Source organism: Hipposideros armiger, unplaced genomic scaffold, assembly GCF_001890085.2.
Source record: "Hipposideros armiger isolate ML-2016 unplaced genomic scaffold, ASM189008v1 scaffold_2, whole genome shotgun sequence".
NCBI lineage: Eukaryota > Metazoa > Chordata > Mammalia > Chiroptera > Hipposideridae > Hipposideros > Hipposideros armiger.
The window spans coordinates 5,902,142-5,921,243 of NW_017731352.1; the positions used below are offsets into that span (position 1 = coordinate 5,902,142).

The 19,102-nt window shown below is 42.5% G+C and overlaps 1 protein-coding gene across 5 annotated transcripts in view; it reads right to left on the reverse strand.

Annotated features, from left to right (window-relative positions):
• Nucleotides 1-223: 223 nt before the first annotated feature.
• Nucleotides 224-19,102, reverse strand: part of SERTAD2 (SERTA domain containing 2) — a 121,860-nt gene continuing 102,981 nt past the window's right edge. For all 5 annotated transcript variants that reach the window (XM_019635459.1, XM_019635445.1, XM_019635466.1 and 2 more), the window contains one exon: nt 224-5,520. In XM_019635459.1, coding sequence (XP_019491004.1) covers nt 4,572-5,516 — 945 coding nt within the window. In that variant the 5' untranslated portion in view covers nt 5,517-5,520 and the 3' untranslated portion in view covers nt 224-4,571. The remainder of the gene's footprint in view (nt 5,521-19,102) is intronic.

A 19,102-nucleotide genomic window follows, 5' to 3' on the forward strand; every position in this document is an offset into this window, starting at 1 on the left:
AAAACAATGTTTAGAGAGACGTGGGGGCGATACATGAGAATGAGGAGGTCAAGAAGGTCCAGGAGCCAGGGGAGAACCAGGAGAGAAAGGTGCTCCAGAGATCAAGGCAGTGAGAGAAGGTCAACAACATGGACTCCAGCAGAGGCTGTGCGTGGACTGTTCCTCTACATGAGCACAGTGGGACATGAGCTGTGACATCAGAAGGAAACTACAGACACGCCTCTTTCATCTTTTAACTGTTTATTGTATAATATAAAACTACAAAAGTAAGACTGCTCATTTCCATGTACATTTAATCTGTCCAATTGTTTAGATTACAGCCCAAACTTACATGTGAATACAGCCATCTGGGTTCCGATGTAACGTCTGTAATATTGCATAGAAAAGGCACAGCTCTCAGGTCTGTGGGGGAAAGGTTACACCTCCTTTTTATGACAAAAGCCCTCCTCAAAAACCATGCACCAAACATGTCACTATGTACATCTTTTCCAAAATCTTGCTTGTTTGTTTCTATGGACTGCACTTCCTTACAAACTTGTTATCCCCAAAAGACATCCAAAATTTTTATTGGCTTTGTCTGCAATAGCATTTGATCCTGGCTGATTTTTAAGAACCATTTAGACTCATTCTTAGAAGCACTGAAAACAATTGTACACAAGCAGGATGCACACACCTTGCTGTCGTCAGCAATGACAGGAAGTTAACCATTTACAGCCAGAAGAGGTTAAATATGCTCTTTTCAGTATTTTCAGAAAATGTATAAAGGCCCAATTTGTAACAGCAAGGTTTTGAAATTAAGACAATTCAAACAGAGAATAACAATTGCTGCACAAAATAGACTATTTTTTTTTTTACATCTGTCATTTAAGAAGGCTGCCCTGCGGTATTCATAATTCATTGTTTACCACAAAGGTGGTTAATAAATTTAAGCTTTAAAAACGATCCGTAAGTTGATACTTTGGCTCTTTGGAGCTTATTTATTTAAGAAATTTTCCTTGATCGACCTCAGGGCAGTTGGGACTCCAAGGGGCTATGGCAATAAAAAGCTTGATTGATAAAGACACTCAAGGTGTAAGGAGGCTCTGGCTAGTTCTCACCCTTTGGAGTGAACAGGGGTGTCAATGTGGTTGCCCCTTCTGTCATAAAGAGAAAGTGCTACTAAAAAACATTTAAAAATATCAACCCTTTGATGCTTGATTTTCTTAAAAATTTGGAGGTATTAAAACATTCCTCATCTATACCTTTTGCATATTTCAAATAGACCCATATTAGAGAATAGAGTAAAAATGAATGTGGACTGTGCATACAATGAGAAGACCCAGGGGTCTGGCTTGGACCCCCTTTTAATACAGATTGACATTCCTACAAGAGAATACATTCCTACCATACATTCTGCACATGTTACGATCCAGATGTTGTTAGAGCTCCACAGTAAAATAAATATATTTACACAGAAAAAAGGAATAAATAACTTATGGAAAAAAAATCACTTCAAATTCAAAGCTCTTATTATTCTGCTCTCATCTTGTCACTTCATTGCACGTCACTGTCAATAATTGTCCTCTCCCAGCCCCATCCAGCATGTCTTTCTCATCAAGGCACCTCCAACTGCCTGCCTGCCTCTGAATGCCACACGATATCCTTTACGAAGGGGAAGGCCCTGCTGCCAGGTGGCATCTGGAAACACGTCCCACACTCACACTGGGATGTGCAGATCACTCCCAGGCTCCGATTCTTTCCTGTCGGGACATCACTTTGTTAAAAAACAAGACACAAGATAAACTTGAACACTTGATGGTTTTGTTCTTTTTAAAATGGGCCATTAATTTCCCACGTCTTCCTCAGTAGACATTGAATATCAAGAATTTATGGCAAGGGTGTCCAGAGTTAACAAGCATTTGCCTGCTGCTGGTGGGTGAGGGGGTGGGGTGGGGGGATTTGTTTTGATTTTGAAGCCCAGCCTTATAAATACGAAGAGAGTCAGGGAACCACGTTTGGGCAACACTTCGCTGTGCTTATGTGAACTGTTGCCCAACATATGGGATTTGTTTAAACACACGATTTGCTAATCCAACCAAAGTACAGTTGTTCTAAGTTACTGTAAATCACTTTTTAACAATGGCAAATCAACCGCCTTACCCTGTTATTGTTCGGAATAATCAACACTATTGTGTATGTATACATGTGTATAAGTGTGCAGCATGTGGTGAAGTTCCCGGGTCCTCTAGTTATCAAAAGCATGGCGTCCGGGCAGACTTGTTCTCCACAGAAAAAGGAAGCTCTTAAAATGGACAGGCACAGTGACACCAGAAGCATCTATGACAGCCCTCACCCCTCACCTTAATTATATATGGTCCCTGGTCCTAACAAAGGAAATGACACATCCGCAGCAGTAAGAGGTGTCCCTGGTGGAGGTTGCTTGTAGGGGAACAAGTACAATTTGATCTGTTTCTCACTGCTTTACTGAGTTGATAATTAGCCTTTAGAAACACATTCAAGTGGGGGGAGAAAAGTAAAATTAGGATGTAGAAAGTTGTAATCATATCATACACGAATCTTTTGATTAGATGAGCAGTTCCTTCATCACAAATGTATTTGTTTTGCCATGTGCATTATAAAAATAAAACGATCTGTGGCTTGTTTAAAGTGCCATTTTATAAAGCTGTCTTTTTTTAATTGGCCAGAAAGACTCAATTTTATCCATGGCAAGAAGTGAGCAGAATTGGTGACTGAATATTGACAAATGACTAACAACAAAGACGACAACAACAACACAAATCCCATAATTTAAAAATTCTTAAATAAATATAAAAGTTATTCCTAAAGAAGCCATCTGCATTTCAACAATATAGGTTGTAACCAGCTAAAGTACCATTGGAAGAAAGAAAAAACTGAAAGGAAAAGACCATAAACAATTTCCGCGAAAAGCATGATACATTGCAAACATTTTAAAATTAAATGTACACCACTAGGAATAAAAAAGCTACTTCTCAAGTGTCCTGGGGGTGGGGGCGGGGTGAGGTGGGATGGGGCCGGTGGCAAAGGGAAGGAGGAGAAACATGCATAGAGTGTACTGTCTGCGTATTTGGGTAAAACAGCCTTGTAGTTAAAGCAGTTGATTCAAGAAAGCAACCAGATTGGAAGCCGTGATGTAATGGGACCAACTCCAGGTTCAAGAGCCACGGGCGTTACAAGAGTGCATCCCAGGCTGGGCCCAGGTGAGCCAAGCTCACTGTGGTGATCAGGAAAGATGTCATTTTCAGCACTTAGCAACAGAGAGAACGAAAAGCTCTTGGGAAGCTGGAAAAGACAACTGAGCAACATGATGGATGCCTTCTGGGGGAGGTTTTTTTATGAGTCCTAAGCATTGCAGTAGGGTTTCGTTCCATGAAGAGGTTGATTGCTTTTCATAAAATTTTGTTCGCATGTAAAATTTCAGGTCATAAAAATTTTGCCAAAAAGGAAAGATCTGGGTTTTTGTTTAAAAAAAATAAAAACAATTAAAAGCGCAAACTTGGCATAAATACAGTGAGTATTCGGTAGCCTTCCCCTCAAGAGAGGGAGCTAAAGAGAACCATCACTTAACCCCGAGGAGTTCCACAGCCACCTCCCGCCAACTGCTTAATGTAAGTTTGATGAGCAGACGTGGCTCTGGCTTTGGAAGTCACAGTGCTGGCGGGTGTTCATGCCAGGGGGTCGGCGGTTGTGAAATCTGGGTGTGGTATCACCTGGCCCTTTCTTAAAGCGCTGTGTGTGTGTGTGTGTGTGTGTGTGTGTGTGTGTGTGTGTGTGTGTCTGCATTTGGGGACATCAACTGCAGATTGATTTGATTCAATTTTCTCTTTGCACCAAACACATATAAAACATTACAACGCTATAAAAGTACAAGTGCAACTTGTACATCTGAAGTTTGCAGGAGCTATGTGAGCAAATCCTATCAAAATAGCTATCTCATATGTATAAACAGCATTTGTTTTTAGAAAAACAATATCATAAACTGCAGAATCTGTACAAAAATATAAAATAAATTTGGGCAGCAGTTTCTAAACAGCCATGTAAATGCAACACTTAAGAGGAGTAGTTAATGCCTCTAAAAAGGCTGAATTGCCAAGTCAACTTATACAGGGCGAAAATGCCAGAAAAGGTACTGAGATTATCTAAATAATATATATATTTTTTCTTTTTTTTTTACCTCTTGCAATAAAACTTATAGAAAAAATAGACAAATATGCACATGCAATTTACAGCTTTCCCAACTTATTTATCTCTTGTGCTTCACTTGAACTGTTTATTTTTGCCATTCGATATAGCAACATTGTCTTCAAATGTATTCTTTCCTATTCCAGGGTTGTAGGTCTCTGAGGAACCACTCAAAAAAGTGTATTAAAAGTGGTCATACTTGGATGAAGGCACTCCAACTCTGCTCAAAGCAAAAACTAGTGTGATCCTTTTGTAAAATGTTCTTTTTCTCTGAAAAAGGCAAGCAAGGGTGCATGCACAGTGCGGAGAGCTGTCAGGGCGCGGGGACACTCGCAGGCTCTGGGTGGGCACAGTCACTGGGTCCCTAGGTCTTAGGACCCGACGAGCACCTCCATGATGTGGTCCAGCTCTGTGAGGTCCATTTTGAAAGGCTGACTCGGGGCGACGGGCTGGCTGCTGTAAGGAGCTAGAGTCTTGAGGAGGTCGTCCGCTGACACCGGGGCCATTTTTGAGGCTGTCCCCGACGCGGATGTGCAGGGGTCAAAATCATACATCGATGTATCAATGTCGGCAAACAGGATGTCGTCCAGGGTCAAGTCCGTCAGAAACCCCGTGGACGTGGTGATTTCAAAATTCCCAGGCAGAGAGTCCATCAGTTTCGGGTCGTCGGGGCGGCCCTCTTGGAGCCCTTCGGGTTTCGGAACGCTGGGTTCGCTGGCGCCCCCTTTCGAGCTGTCAGTCGCTGCCACTGCGGCCTCTGTGGAGGTAGATGTGGGACAGAGCTCCTCGATCTCGTCCAAGGCCGAGGAGAAGCTGTCCTTTTCCGGCGGGAGAGCTGGAGGTGAAAGTTTGGTAGGAGCCGCAGGCTGCAGGGCAGGGGAAGTGCAAAAAGTGTCATCGTCGTCCTCGAGCAGCGAGGCCGGGGTGAGGCAGGCCTCCAGGGGCGTAGTGCTTCCGAGGTCGCAGGGGTGCGCGGGCGGGGGCGCAGGGTGGCTGAAGGCGGGCGGGGCCTCTCGGTAGCTGTCGCTCAGCGAGTCGCTGGGCTGGGAGGAGGGGGTGAACACGGGCCTCAGGCTGCCTTCCTGTTTGAGCTCCTCCTGGATCCGCCGCAGCATGTTGTTGATTAAGACGGTCTTTTGCAAGCTGGGCTCTGTGAGGGGCCTGTGGTTGTAGAGTTTCATAAGGGAAATGTTGAAGATAGTCTGGCGCTGTAAGGTGTAAGACACCTTGGATGGACCGTCAGAGGGAGACAGGATTTTGCCTTCCAGCCCATCTTCATGCTCATCAAACTTCCGTTTTCCTCCTTTACCCAACATATATCTGCAAAGGAGAAAGGAAGAAAATGGAATCAATCACAGGAAAACTAATTGCTACAGTGAAAAGGATGTTGGTTCTGAAGTCAGGACGTGGACTTCTGTTAGTTCCTTGCCCAGGTTTAGTTGGGACAGACTAATTAACTGGGGGAAGACCAGTTAGAATGAGAGAATTGGGAAATTTACCTTTGTATGCCCGTGGAACAATTTCTCTCGCTAGGTAGCCTGGTGAATGTATTTCTTGAGAAATGTGTACGACCCAGACAAGTTAAACGTTACCATGGAAACCGTGATTTTGACTTTCTCAGCTCCTGCGCTTGCCTAACATCACCATGCAGGTTCAATTTGCCTTTCCCAAACAGATTTATTTTTAAAGCCCAAGAAAACACTTACAATGTTATGACCTAGGCAGATAAAGGTGTCACAGATTACAGCTTGAACACGTCTTGAACGCTTCAAAGAACCAAGTTGGAGAAGGGGAAGGAACATGTACAATTTTGGTAGAACTGTGTGTGCTTTCAAAAATGCCTTTTCCTTCCTCATTATACATAAAGCCTTTCTGCCTGTTTGGTGACACGTGGTGAAGCTCTTGGCCTGCGTTAAATGACCACAGTGATTGAGCTGCCACCGCTTCGCAGTCTAGGATCAAGTGGAGGAATGTGGATTTCCCAGCCCAAGTTTTTTCCATGGCTGAATTTCATCACATACAGTTATGTCTGAATGCAACTGGACTAATTTGAAAGTAATTTGCTCAGATTATAAGCATTGCTGTTTCAGTACTTGAGACATTTCATAAAAGACTTACTGTGACTCCAGAGATATATACGTATTTCAAAGAAACAACAAGCTCACATCTCAGACCCTGAGCATTTGGGAATGGGCTGAATTCTAACTCCTGCCCCACCTTGCCTGACGCTCACAGCCTAGGCTGCCTCGAGCTCTGGCCTTAATGAAAACATCCTCAGCTGGCTGCACCTTTAAGAGAATGGTCCTTCCTCTCACAATTTCTACTATCTAAAGAGAAAATCGCACAAGTCCACTGGTCTTTGCCTCATAGACCTAGCTTTCTGTTTAATCAAGATAGTTGTCCTTATGTCTTCCAGACCAGGAGATACAGCTCTGATTAAGCCAAGCCTGTGCTTGCTCTCTACAACACCACGGACACTGGGTAACCCTCTCCTCAACGCCACTTGTTCTAATATCTTCATGTGCAAGCGCTTTGTGGTTATTTAGTTTTTCTTCTTAAAGTGACTTGCCTTTTACTGAATTGCTTCAGCTGACTGTGATGGCACCTCATTCAATCCCTTATGAACTCATTCTGCGCCTGTGCTGTCCTGGGCACTCTGCCAGGCAGTGGGGAGTCCCGCAGAGGAATAAAGTTTGGTCTTCAAGGGGCCAAATAACTTCTCCTACACCTCATTATCGTTTTGAATTATGAGTCTCATCTCATCGTTAAAGCTAACCATAACAAAATTTCACAGAACTTCCTTCCAACGCTTTGTTTTAAAGAAGGCCACACTGTCCCTCAAGGCGGACAGACATTCAGGTGGTCCCAGAGTCTAGCACGCAAATGCCACTTGGGGTGACTACCTTCCTGTGCTTTGGTGTCCAGGAAAGAAAGATAAAGACAGCTGCAACCCATCAACGTCAGAATCAGCTTGAGAATTTGTTAGTGCTCTTAAAAACGTGGAGTTACTTATATGAAACACTTTCCCTCATTTTGTAAACATTGAGAAAATGGCTGTCAATCACTAGGACTAAAGACCAGTCCCATAATTAACTGTTCCCTGAGGTAAGGAAGGTATGATAGTAACAACTTGCTTATCTAATACCTCACATGACAAACATTTCCTACTGTTTAGTGCTAAAAGTCTCATTTGTATATAAACTTTGCAGAGAACATTTCCTATCTAAAGTATCTGTGCCCATTTAAACTTGAGTGTGAATCAGAGAGGAAGTGATTTCATTTTACATTACAAAACACTTTCTACTTTATGCATTTAGAAGCATTACTGGACAACTGTGTTTTGAAAAAGATAACTGTACTCACAATTATACAATTTGTATTTGCTTACAATTTAAGCATTTAAATACTCCCAGAAAACCCCCACTTTTGCCAAAGAACTCATTAAGTGCATTTAATTCTCATATAAAGCTGTTAGATCTATGTTACATGTTATAATGTGATCGGGCTCACTACATTTAAATATGTGTCATAGACTACAGAGATGCATACATGTAACAGTGAAATACCTGGCCTCTCTGACTCCATCTTGTTCCAGCCTGCTTTGTTCCCATGGCCTTCAGGCTAATAGCTTCTGCCTAGTCTTGCAAATAGACATGCTAATCATTAGAGGAATTCTGCTTGTGGCTTGAGTGTTACAAAAAACAGCCCCTTACCAGAAAGTACCTCTCCCAAGGAGATAAGGGGCGTATATATTCTTTAGCAAACATTTGCAGGAACCTCCAGACAGGACTCACATCAACTAGGGTCAACAGATTAAGCACAATCTTCCTCAGACCCCTGTTGGGGCCCAGATGTCAGTGGTCCTCAATCTCATGCTCCTTCCATTTCCCCTTCCCTCTTCTATTTCCCCTTCCGTCCACGTAAATGAAGCCTGAACTTCATACTTTCTTAAGGTGGATTTGAGGCACCACTAGGTCTCCCATGTTCTCGGTTGGCACCTTCTCAATCAATAAACCTTTCCTTATTCCAAACTCTGATGTTCTGAGTTTTGGCCTTTCAAAGTATCAGGCACATGGACTTTGGACCAGAAACATACACACACTCTAAAACAGTGTTTCTCAAAGTGTGGTTTGTAGACAGTGCCGGTCTGTGAACTGTTACCAGCCCGTGGTGAGATAAGTAGATAATATATTATTTATAAACTTTTATAGCAAATTTACAGAGTAACTGTACATGTGTAAATCTAATATAAAGTGAGGCTTCTATTTTTACACCTTTGTACTTTTATTTCATTCTCTAGTAATTATTTTTATTATGTTTTACTGAAGTGTAAGGCTATGAAGGAGGGAAAAAAACAAACAAGATGGTTCTTCATCACAGAAAGTTTTAGAATCACTGTCCTAAAATGTAAACCAAATACACAACTAAAAACAAATTAGTAAGCACATCACCACTTTGAGGTAACACTTAGGTAAGATAGAAAAGACTTTTCTTTTAGTCATTGATCTAGAACTGTCTTTTAAAGACTTGTTACTAGAATAAACAACAGGGCTTTCTCAATAACTCACATTTCCCTAGAAATATTCACGGAATCTAGAGAACTCAAACATTTTAAAAGTATGAAGTACTATATGCATTTAGCAGAAGGAGCTTTGCGGAGATGCTTTCAGAAAGATTTCAGTGCGAGAAGCGCCTAACTTCCAATTACAATAGAATGATCTAGTTGGTCATAGCTGTGTGATAGCCCTAATGATTTAGGAAAAACCTGGTAAGATATTTGTAATGCTGTCTGGATGGGGAAGAAGGAAGGCTCGTGTACGCGAAATCTGTGAGCAGGAATAGACAAATCGAATCTTGGATGCTTTTCAAATGTGTAAATAAGGACCCATGACAGAGTATGTCTCTCTCAAAGCAGGTTTGCCTTCATTTCTCTATTTCATTTTATGAGGCAAAACTGGCCCCACACACTTAGTAAGATTGCAAAATGCACACAATCCTGATTTGTAGTCCTCCTTCTATCTAAATTTTTATAGAAAGGAATAAAATGCCACATAATCAAATCTAGTCCACATGTTTACTTAAAAAATTAAAATAATTTTAAAATTTAAAAAAAGTTAAAGCTTTCCCAAAGTTGGCATAACACAGTTTAGAATCGAGTCTTCCCAGTGACTATTTGATGAAGAGGCCTCCCACTCCTGAAGTGGGAGGGTGGTAAGAAGTCACTCAGAGCCGTAGGAATGACCACCTCCTGGAGCAGGGCACAGTTCAAACAAGAGAAGACAAGCCTCTCAAATGGTGTCTCTGGGCCTGGAGCTGGGGCTGAGCAGAGCCAGGGTGGCCGGCTCCTCAGAAGGCTCTTTCCTCAGGCACGCTACTGAAAATCACAATAGCTCTTTAAGCAAGCTACTGGAGAGGCACGTGACCTTTTGAAAGGCCTCACTAGAATGCAGCTAGAAGATGGGGCCGAAGCTGGAGCTCATTAAGGGCTTTCAGGTAACACAGGGAAGCGGGTGTTTTGCTGCTCCTGCCTTAAAGGCCCCAACGGTTGTGGAACGGCAAGCCTGGTTTCGAGGCCGCCCCCAGGCTTGACACCCCACTTTGTCTCATCCCTCAGATTGTGAAGATCCAAGCCCAAAGCCCATGTTTTCTACTCAGTCTTTCAGTCAAAGACCCAAAAGCGACCCTGTGCTTCAGGGCTGGTTAGAGGCCCCCAAGTGAAGGAGGGAGGTGGGTGCCCCTCCCTTTTCTGCCCACCCAAAAGGGACCTAAAACTAACCACGGGCACTCTTCTATCAGTACTCACTGGCTCTTAACATAAACTTTGAGACAACACAACCTCCCTTCCCCGGTAAACTTGTTAGAAACAAACTCCTAGCATTCTCATTGTCTTATCATAATTTTCTTGCAACTATTAACTACAACTGACAAAGTTTTGAAAATAAAGAATAAAACTCATGGGGAGCAATATAAATGAAAACGTCTCTTCTGGAATTTTCATGCAGTTTAATACCAAATAACACTCTATATACCAAACCTGGCTTTTAATTGTGCAGCTTTCATTAGGAAGGGCCTGGCTGCCCTCAAAAGCTATTGGGCTGTCGAAAAAGTCATGACATATTTTTTCTGTTTTTCATTGCAAAAATGCGTCATGACTTTTCCGACAATGCAATATAATCCCCCTAGGGCAGATGATCAAAAGTAACACATGTCACTAGGAGATTCCTCAGGGGAGAAAGGACCAGAGGAATCGGAAATGGTATTACTTATTTGGGGGTTTGCAAGTCTAGATTCTGAGCGACTTCCACAGTAAGGAATCAGATTATTATGGACTGGGGTGATCAGGAGAGACTTCAGGAGATAGGATTTGAGATTATATTTAAGGTGGGATTGTCTCTTAATGTGTTTCACCCCCAGCCGACAAGCCCCGTGAAGGCACAGCCTGTCTATTTTGTTCACCTCTGTATCCTCAGGACAGGGCAGTCCCTGACACACAGAAGATGCTCCCTAAACAGTCGCTGAATAAGTGAATGGTAAGTGGAAAGAATGAAAAAAGACAGTGAGGGGCAGCCAGAGAAGAACTGTAAACAAAGACAGAGATGTGTGTCTTTGGCCCCGAGTGTGAACTGTATGTGGGAGGGAGGGTGTGAGACAAGAGAGAGGTGGCAGCTGTACAGGGTGGACCTGGCTAAGGCAATGCACTCACACCTGGGGCACGGGGAGGGGGGTTGGCGGCGACGACGACTACGACAGGGGAGCTCTGCTCAGAAAGCTCTCCAGTGAATGCCTTGCTCACTCTTTAGTTCTTGAATTTGGGTGAGCATCTGACTTACCTGGAGGGCATGTTAACACAGAATACTGCCCCCACCCCAAGGTTCTCTTCCAGCTAGTCTGGTGTGGGGCCCAAGAATCTGCATTTCCCAGTTTCCAGGTGATGGTGGTCTAGGGACCTCACTTCGAGAACCACGACTTCCTCTTTACCCCATCTGGCCATTTCATGTTTAAGCCTGAGAGTATCTTTACTCAATTAAACTTGAGTTCAAAGGTCTTCTCTATTTGTGTCTAAGCAAGTAAGAGAAAATAGAACGAACAGCGTTTCTGTGATGGCAGCTGACAGCTGACATTCAAAGAAAGACTATGCAGAATTGAAATATCTTCAGCTCAATTTTATTGGTAAAGCTCAGCTCCTCGGACGGACACCAGATCCCACAGGCTCAGTGGCACCCAGATATTTCTTGCTGTGATCTTAAGGAGTGAGTGAGTGAATGGCAGCGAGGCCTTATGCCCAAAGTCCAAAAAGGAACTGAAATAGTACCTGTGTGTTAAAAAGGTAACATTTCACAGCTTTCATATTTTTAAGGCATTAAGGAAAAAAATGCTAACATTCAAAAACAAAAGAAGTGATCAAAAAAGGTCTCTTTAATTCAATATGTTTCAACTACCTATTTAAGCTCTGCCTTTAAAAAACATTTTAGGGCCGACCGAGTGGCGCAATGGTTAAGAATTCGCTTGGGATGCCAGAGGGCCCCAGTTCGGATCCCACATATGAGGGCCAGTGACACTGCCCTCCACAGCTAAGATGCTGAACAACAGCTCAACCTGGAGCTGGGCTGCCTATGAGTCGCCGGCGACGGCGTGGGCTGCAGTCCCTGTGGCAGTGGATTGCCATGGGCTACCGTGTGTGGCCAGCAGCCAGCGTGAGCGGCCAGCAGCCGCAGTGAGCGGCCGTCCAGAAGCCGGCGACTGATCTGCCTCGCCAGAGAAGAGCGCAATGATGGTGCCAACTTGGGCCAGTGAAGCAACATCCTCCACAACTAGATTGAAGAACAAAACGACAGCAACTTGTCTGTTCCCCTTTCCCCAATTCCCCAGCACTGTTCCCATCCCCCCAATTCCCCAATAAAAATCTTAAAAAAAAACATTTTAAAACCCTCTCCTTTAATATCATTTGAACTGTCAAAATAAATGTTATGGTTTTTAAGTTAAGAATATTAAGTCTACTTGTGCAAATGACCACTCCTGTCATTCCCACCAACAATAAAACCCGCTGCTCTAACCTGCAGGCTCACCATAGCCCTTGGTGGCCACTAGTGCTTCCCAGAGGCCCACAGCCTGGTGGCCACTGACTGACAGGTCCCTGGAGGGGCTGTGACGCCCCTGTGGGCAGCATTACTGCTGGGGCTTGGAAGAGGCCTAAATGGGGAGCCCTCCTCTGCCCACCACCAGGGCTGCCTGTCTGGCTTTCTGACTCTGTGCCAGTCCAAAAAAGATGTAAATATTGTATTACGCTTTGACTCAATTCATCCCAAACAACAGTCATTGCCCCAGACAGAAGGAAAACCCTTCCTCTCATCCTGCTCAGTATCCATGGAATTAATGCTAAGAAAGGAATTTAAAAGGGGGTCAAAATTGATAGTTTGCTCCCAATTCCTGAAAGGAGAAAATGATTGGGGAAGGTGGGACGGATACATGATCAAAAAGGCAGCACAGAGGGGAGGCCCCTGGCCCGGCAGAATGGGGAGAGCATGTAAATGGCTTCCAATCCAGCAGCACCCAGATGGAAGGACACCAGTCAACACAGAAGCTGGGTGATGGGAGATCCTGGAAGTCATTACTTCAAAACCTCTCAAGGCCCTACTGGTTTCTACCTGTGCACATTTTCAAGAGCTTGTTCCAACTCCCTTTTGGACTAGTATATAACAACTAGAAATCCAGTGTTCTCCCTTCTCAGGGGTGCAGCAGGCTTCATGAATAAGTGACATGTTTTAAAAGCCAGTTAACAAGGCAGAACTAAGCCATGGTATCTGCAGATGGGGAAGGGTAGTTAGTGGGGGGCACGAGGCTTCTGGGGAGCTGATCACATTGTACTTCTTCACCTGGGTGGCGAAGACACTGGGGTTTGCTTTGGAATAAGTCCCTGGCCTGTACACTTAGGATCTGTATGCTATACTCTGATTAAAAAAAAACACAAACATTTTAAAACACTAGTTAATAGCTCTCCAGAAAAAGACTCCTAATTCAAAGGGGAGCTTTAAGAAGCCACATCCCTAATCTCTTCAACTGTCCAATGTGACCATGGGTGTGACCACTGTTTGCTGAAGAGTCCAGAAGTGCCAACACTGACACTCATAATAATAAAAATGAAGCATTTACAGTAATGCCAACAATTCAGAACAATGATTTCTCCTCATGGATCGACCTCGTTTGAAGAAAAAAGATGCTAACAGAAGATGTGTGACAAGTGTCTTCAAAGAGGCTAGCAGAAGCTATTTCCTCACCCTTACATCCTGTGCGACCAAAACCCAAAGCCCTTTAAGTAGAAACACATTCTTTCAGTTTCTTTTGGGGGTAGTGGTAGGAGAAAGGAGTGCCCCTGGCAAAATTATTGTGTGTGTGAGACAGACTTCCAAGACTAAAAGAGAGAGGCTGGCCAGAAATGGGGTTGACATAACTTCCAAAACACAGAATATTCTCATTTCTCCTCTCTTCCTCCCATACCCGCGCCTTCAGATAGATGTGTTTTGAATCCTGCTTTTGAGGTGGTCCAAATGGAGAGCCGTTGTTTCTAACAAAGGACGCCTCCCACCAGCCATGGGCGGGACTCTAAGAAATGGTTCTTCTGTCACAGTCACACAGCAGCTCCCAAGCAGGAAGGAAAGGCCCTATCCTACTTCAGTGGGAAGGAAACCACGCTTGCTTAGACAACGTTCTACACTGTTAAAATATTACACCTTAAACAACACACAGGACTCGGAAATCTGATAATGTCTATGCTTTTAACACCCTCCTTTTCCCAAGTAACAAATCACACCAGGAGAACAAGGCCACCCCCATGTGGTGGGGGTGATGCTGGCAGGATCAGAGATAAGGCTAAGAGAAAAGGCAGTCCTCCAAAGGTTTGCTATCCAGGGGCTATATGTGCTGTGGCGCGTGCAGGAGTAGTGATAGCTCCTCCGCCTTCCCTTCCCCCGCAAGCTCCTGGGTGACGATCTGGTGAGTCTCCAGAAGAAGGGGGTGGGGGGAACCAGCACTCCCAAGGGCTGCCTTCAGACCCCAAAGTGACTGCCTCAGGCTTAGGGAAATGGCAGAAACAGGGACAAAATTCCACTGAGGGGGAAAGCCACTCCGCTTATTTACCGACAAGGATTCCCAAGAAGACAAGGGATGTTAGCAAAAAGAACCCCTAAAGCTGCCGGGATAGGGGAAGCTTTTTTAAAACAAAAAACTAAAGCTCATCCAGGATGAGGTCCCCGCAGTAACATCCATGGTAATTGGTAAGTAAGACAAAGCCTTCCCTAACAAATCAGCAATGTCATTATGAAGCCAGTCACTAGATGAAGCCAGTTAGGCGCGCTCGGGCGCTATTCCGCAGCTGTAACCCGACACCACTGTTTGCAGCGGCGCCTCCTCCCGCCTCCCTCCCTGCACAGGGGGCTCAGGGCCGCTGGGCACTGCACCGGCTGCTGATTAATTATCAGACACTGAAGGAGACCGACGGTAACAATCCTCTTTGCTTTCTTGACAGCATCTTGAAGCCTGGAGATAAACCGAAATTCGGCCAGGAAGTCAATCTCCAAGTAAATTTAAACAAACGAACAAAAACTTTTACCGTTTGGGGGCGTCTTCTAAAGTCCACATTTTAAGAAACTAACTTTCCCTCTCAGGATTTTTACATACTTGTATTATACTGTGTAAGACAGTTTCTGACACTACTGATTTGTTAAATATAATCTTTTCTTTTGGAAAAAAAAGTTTTAACCTTGACAACGAATTGTATTTAATAGGCAAAATAGGCAAAATTCTGAGAGATAATGTTTCAAGTAAATATTTCTTTGGAATAAATTATGGCCTGGTTAATAAACATCTGGGGGGGGGGAATGGGCTTTTTAGCATGTAACTGCTAAGTACTATAAAATGTTTCTAATATCCTGTCTCATTGGTTCCTCCAACAGCTTGGAATTTTAGGTTTTAAATGAAACTCTTATGACGCTAGAGACACCAGTCACCTTCTTCCAAAGACAGTGGAAACGCTAACAATTCTTTTATTTTACTTAAAGATTCTGGCTAAAAGCACTGCACACTTAAAGACTGGGCAGAATTATGTGGTCTCTGAACTTAAGTTTAACAAAAAACATACTCAATATGACATGATGCCAGGAATTTGCTTTAAAATACTCTAGAAAAAACTTGGCTGTGTAGATGAAACAAGATTGACAAAATGTTGATAACTGTTGACGCTGGGTGATGAGTGCAAGGGGGTGCACTGTATTCTCCCTTTACTTTTGAGTATGTTTGGAATTTTCCATAATAAAAAATTTAAAAAATACAACACACCAATACATATTTTAAAAATTCTGTAAATTAAAAAATCAAATAAACACAATAAATTTTTTACACTCTCACCGAGAACTATTATATTAACTTGGCAGATTATTTTACGCAGAAGAAAACTATTAATGCACTATGTAAACAAGCATGCCCTGTAGGAGTCGGAACTCCTTTTAAGCTCCGAAGGACAGACAGCACGCCACATCCAGCCACAAGGGGGCGCGGCAGAGCAACAAGGCACTCTTCCGTGATTATTCACTGCAATTTCTACCTACAGATCTTTCAGAGTATACACATTTCCAAGATTTTGTTTCCAAATTCCGGTCTCTGCAGGACACTGTTAAGCAAGCCAAGAGCCTTGTCGAGACCAAACTAAATTATATTATGCTCTGGTTCAAATTCTGGAAATATTGTGCCCGTATATAAGATGTTTTAAAAACCATGGTTAAAATTCCCGGAGGATTCCTGGAGAACACACACACAACAACAAACATACAACCCCAATTCATAGGACGTGGACTTGGAGACGCCAACAGTTCAGAATTTTCCACTGGGGGTCCTAAAGTGGACTCCCAACCACACAGTGAGTCTCAAAGTAAGCACTGCGAATTTTCCAGTATAGAAAAACCTTCAATAATCCCATTGCTTCTTAGTAACAGAAAATTCCGCATTGAACAGATACAGCTTCAGGCAGTTATTCGGAAAAACTTCATAAAGGATATGGGAGGAGTCATTTAATTATAAAATGCAACACAGTTAACCTTAGCGAGATAATGAAGCAAGTTACTGTATAACTAACTACTTGCTGGAGTTCTTTCTATTCAAATTATTACAAATTCAGGCTCTAGATGTTGTATATTCAGTAATAATGTTCATAGGAGATGAACTATTATCACCAATCTTTCCATTTGAAACTTGGTAAATATTAATGTATTATTTTTATAAATATTATAACCATTTAAATTATGATGCTACTTCATATTAATTTGATGTCACGAACACATCTCATTAGCATTAAGGAACTCTTAAATTTGAATTGCTTGCCCTTAAGATTATATGCCTATAAAGACTAGCCAGCCTCAACCCAACCCCATTCCCATGCATAATGAAAATATGTTTTTCTCCTGGATTTATAATTGCATGGATGGGATTCTGGTTTCAACCCTCCTGTAGCATCTTTTCCCCAAAGATATCTTGTTTTCCCCCTCACACTAGAGACCTTTAATAAACAATGTCAAGGAGGAAAAGAGGCTTAAGGTAGAAACGAAAATGTTTTGCCAAAAGTATGTCACAGGTTTCTTTTTCTTTGCTTTTCTTTTCCTTTTTTTTTTAAAGAGGGCCACCAGATGTGTAAAACAGTCACACTGAAACAGGTAACTGTAATGTGTTAGAACAAATCTGTGGAAAATAAAATTGCATATCAGTTAAAACAAAAGGTTTACTTCTAGGTTTTGTTAGCCAAAACCTACTGGCCACTGAATATAACGAACAAATAAAAACTAACAAATAAAAACTAAGTATGCTACATCAGGAAGTGTTTTCATGAAGTGTTTCTTAAAGGTTATGATTAGTTTTTAATCTTCTTTGCTTTCAAATTTTGAATGCTTTATTACTGTGAAAAATCACTTAAAAGAAGACATGCTATAAACTATTCCTCACAAACACAGAACATATTTCATCTTTTAACTTCCACATGCACCCTACAGAGGAAAACCAGAGAAATGTTATTTATTTACTTACTGAGTGAAACTAAACATCGTATTCTATGGTCTAAATCTGGATTCCTTAAAAGAAAACTATCACATTTCTACAATATGACATACGAGTGTAAAAACTTAAGGTATAGGATGATAGACAGATACTCATGAAACATGTAAAGGGAAGGAATAACTGTTCTACTATGTACATACTTGTCCCATGTAAGCAACGTATTCAGAATGTTTATTTTAGTTACTTCTATGAATTAGGCAGGTTAGTGACAAGGTTTTACAAAGACAATTTAAATTTATATCATCATATGCTCGAATAATTCACAAAGTAGAAAAAGGAAATGAGGATACAAACTAAACTTCAGGGCACTGAATGATACTTTGTAAATGTGGTAGCCATTTGTTTTTATTTACTTTGGGGCTATTTTGAGATCAAATGTATTTCTTCGGAGGACTTCTGTATATTGATAATTAATGACCCACAGAACTTTACACAAAGTCATTTGGTCAAATACAATAAAAATAATTAGAGTATCACGCTGAATGTAATAAATATTTATTTTCAAAGGAAGCTACCTTTTAATGCTTCAAGGATCTTTCATATTTAAGGACAGCCTGCCTCCAATCTGCCCCACTTGCCACCCCCTAACATTCCATTCATCCCACCTATCTTACTTGAGGAACTGACATTTTGAATTTGTAAACCAACTACTGTTAGACAGCTAACAATCCACCAGGTGAAATCTATTTTGTATTTCTGGAGATGGTAAAAAAATATTTTTAAAATCTGTTTTTAAAAAATGCTCAGAAAAGACCATAACCAGGTTCATGACAAACAGAGAGGCAGTGCAAAAATTTCTTCAGCTGAAGACGCCAGTGCTCAAATTCCTCTGTCAGTTTGGTTCCCTATGACAGCAGGGAAGACACAGAAGTACACACATACATGGAGGGTCCCTCCTCAAAAAAAAAAAAAAAAGGAAAGAAATCTGAAAAAGCAAATCTGTATCATGTGTTATTATAAAATGGAATAACCACTCAGGGAGGATCAGTTGAAAACAGTTGCCACCTCGCTATCTGGTTAGTATGGCTAGAATTTTATGCAAACCTGTTCTGGTCTGGAGATGACCTTGGGACTTTCAGATTCCCTGAGTTTAACTCAGGCAACTCTTCTAAATACCAGGGTGGGGTACTCCAGCAGGCCTGCCCGAAGACCCAGGAGTGTGGTGTGGAATGATAAGCCGCCAGAGCAGAGGAGAGCAAAGGGCTAAAGGTTGATCTGCAGAAAGTGACATTTCAGCTATTTAATTTTGTGACCAGGGCATAGTCAAGTAGAACGTCTTACTTTTTTGTTCAACAGGTTCACACAGCCCACTATGAATGTGGGTGTGTGTATAAAATGTCCTTAAAAGCCAGAATCCCTTCCCCTTCACTATTCTATGTGAAGCTCCTCAAAACACAAAAAAATGCTTGCTTTAGCACCTTCTTTTCAGTTAACCACCTATGAAGGTTTTTTTTAAAAAAAAAAAACACTTAGAACTAAAGAGTAACTGCAAAGCTACAGGCTTTTGCATAGAGACAAAAAGATAGTAATACAGACATGAATTTGTTCTAAGAACTTAAGTTTGCTGCTACCCGGAGTTACTAGAGAAACAAAGCTGCCTTTGGGCACCTAAAACTAGTCAGACCTGCTGTAGCAGTTGCACGGTCGGCTCCAGCTCTGTCCTCCTCTCCTCCCTCCAGCCCCCACCCCACCCCACGCATCCGCATAGCTCACTCCCCTCAGGGCGGTGCCGAGCTGGGCACACTCACCCCTCATCCTGCCGTCCCTGATCAGGGGCAGGGCCAGCTCTGGACACACAGCGTGCAAG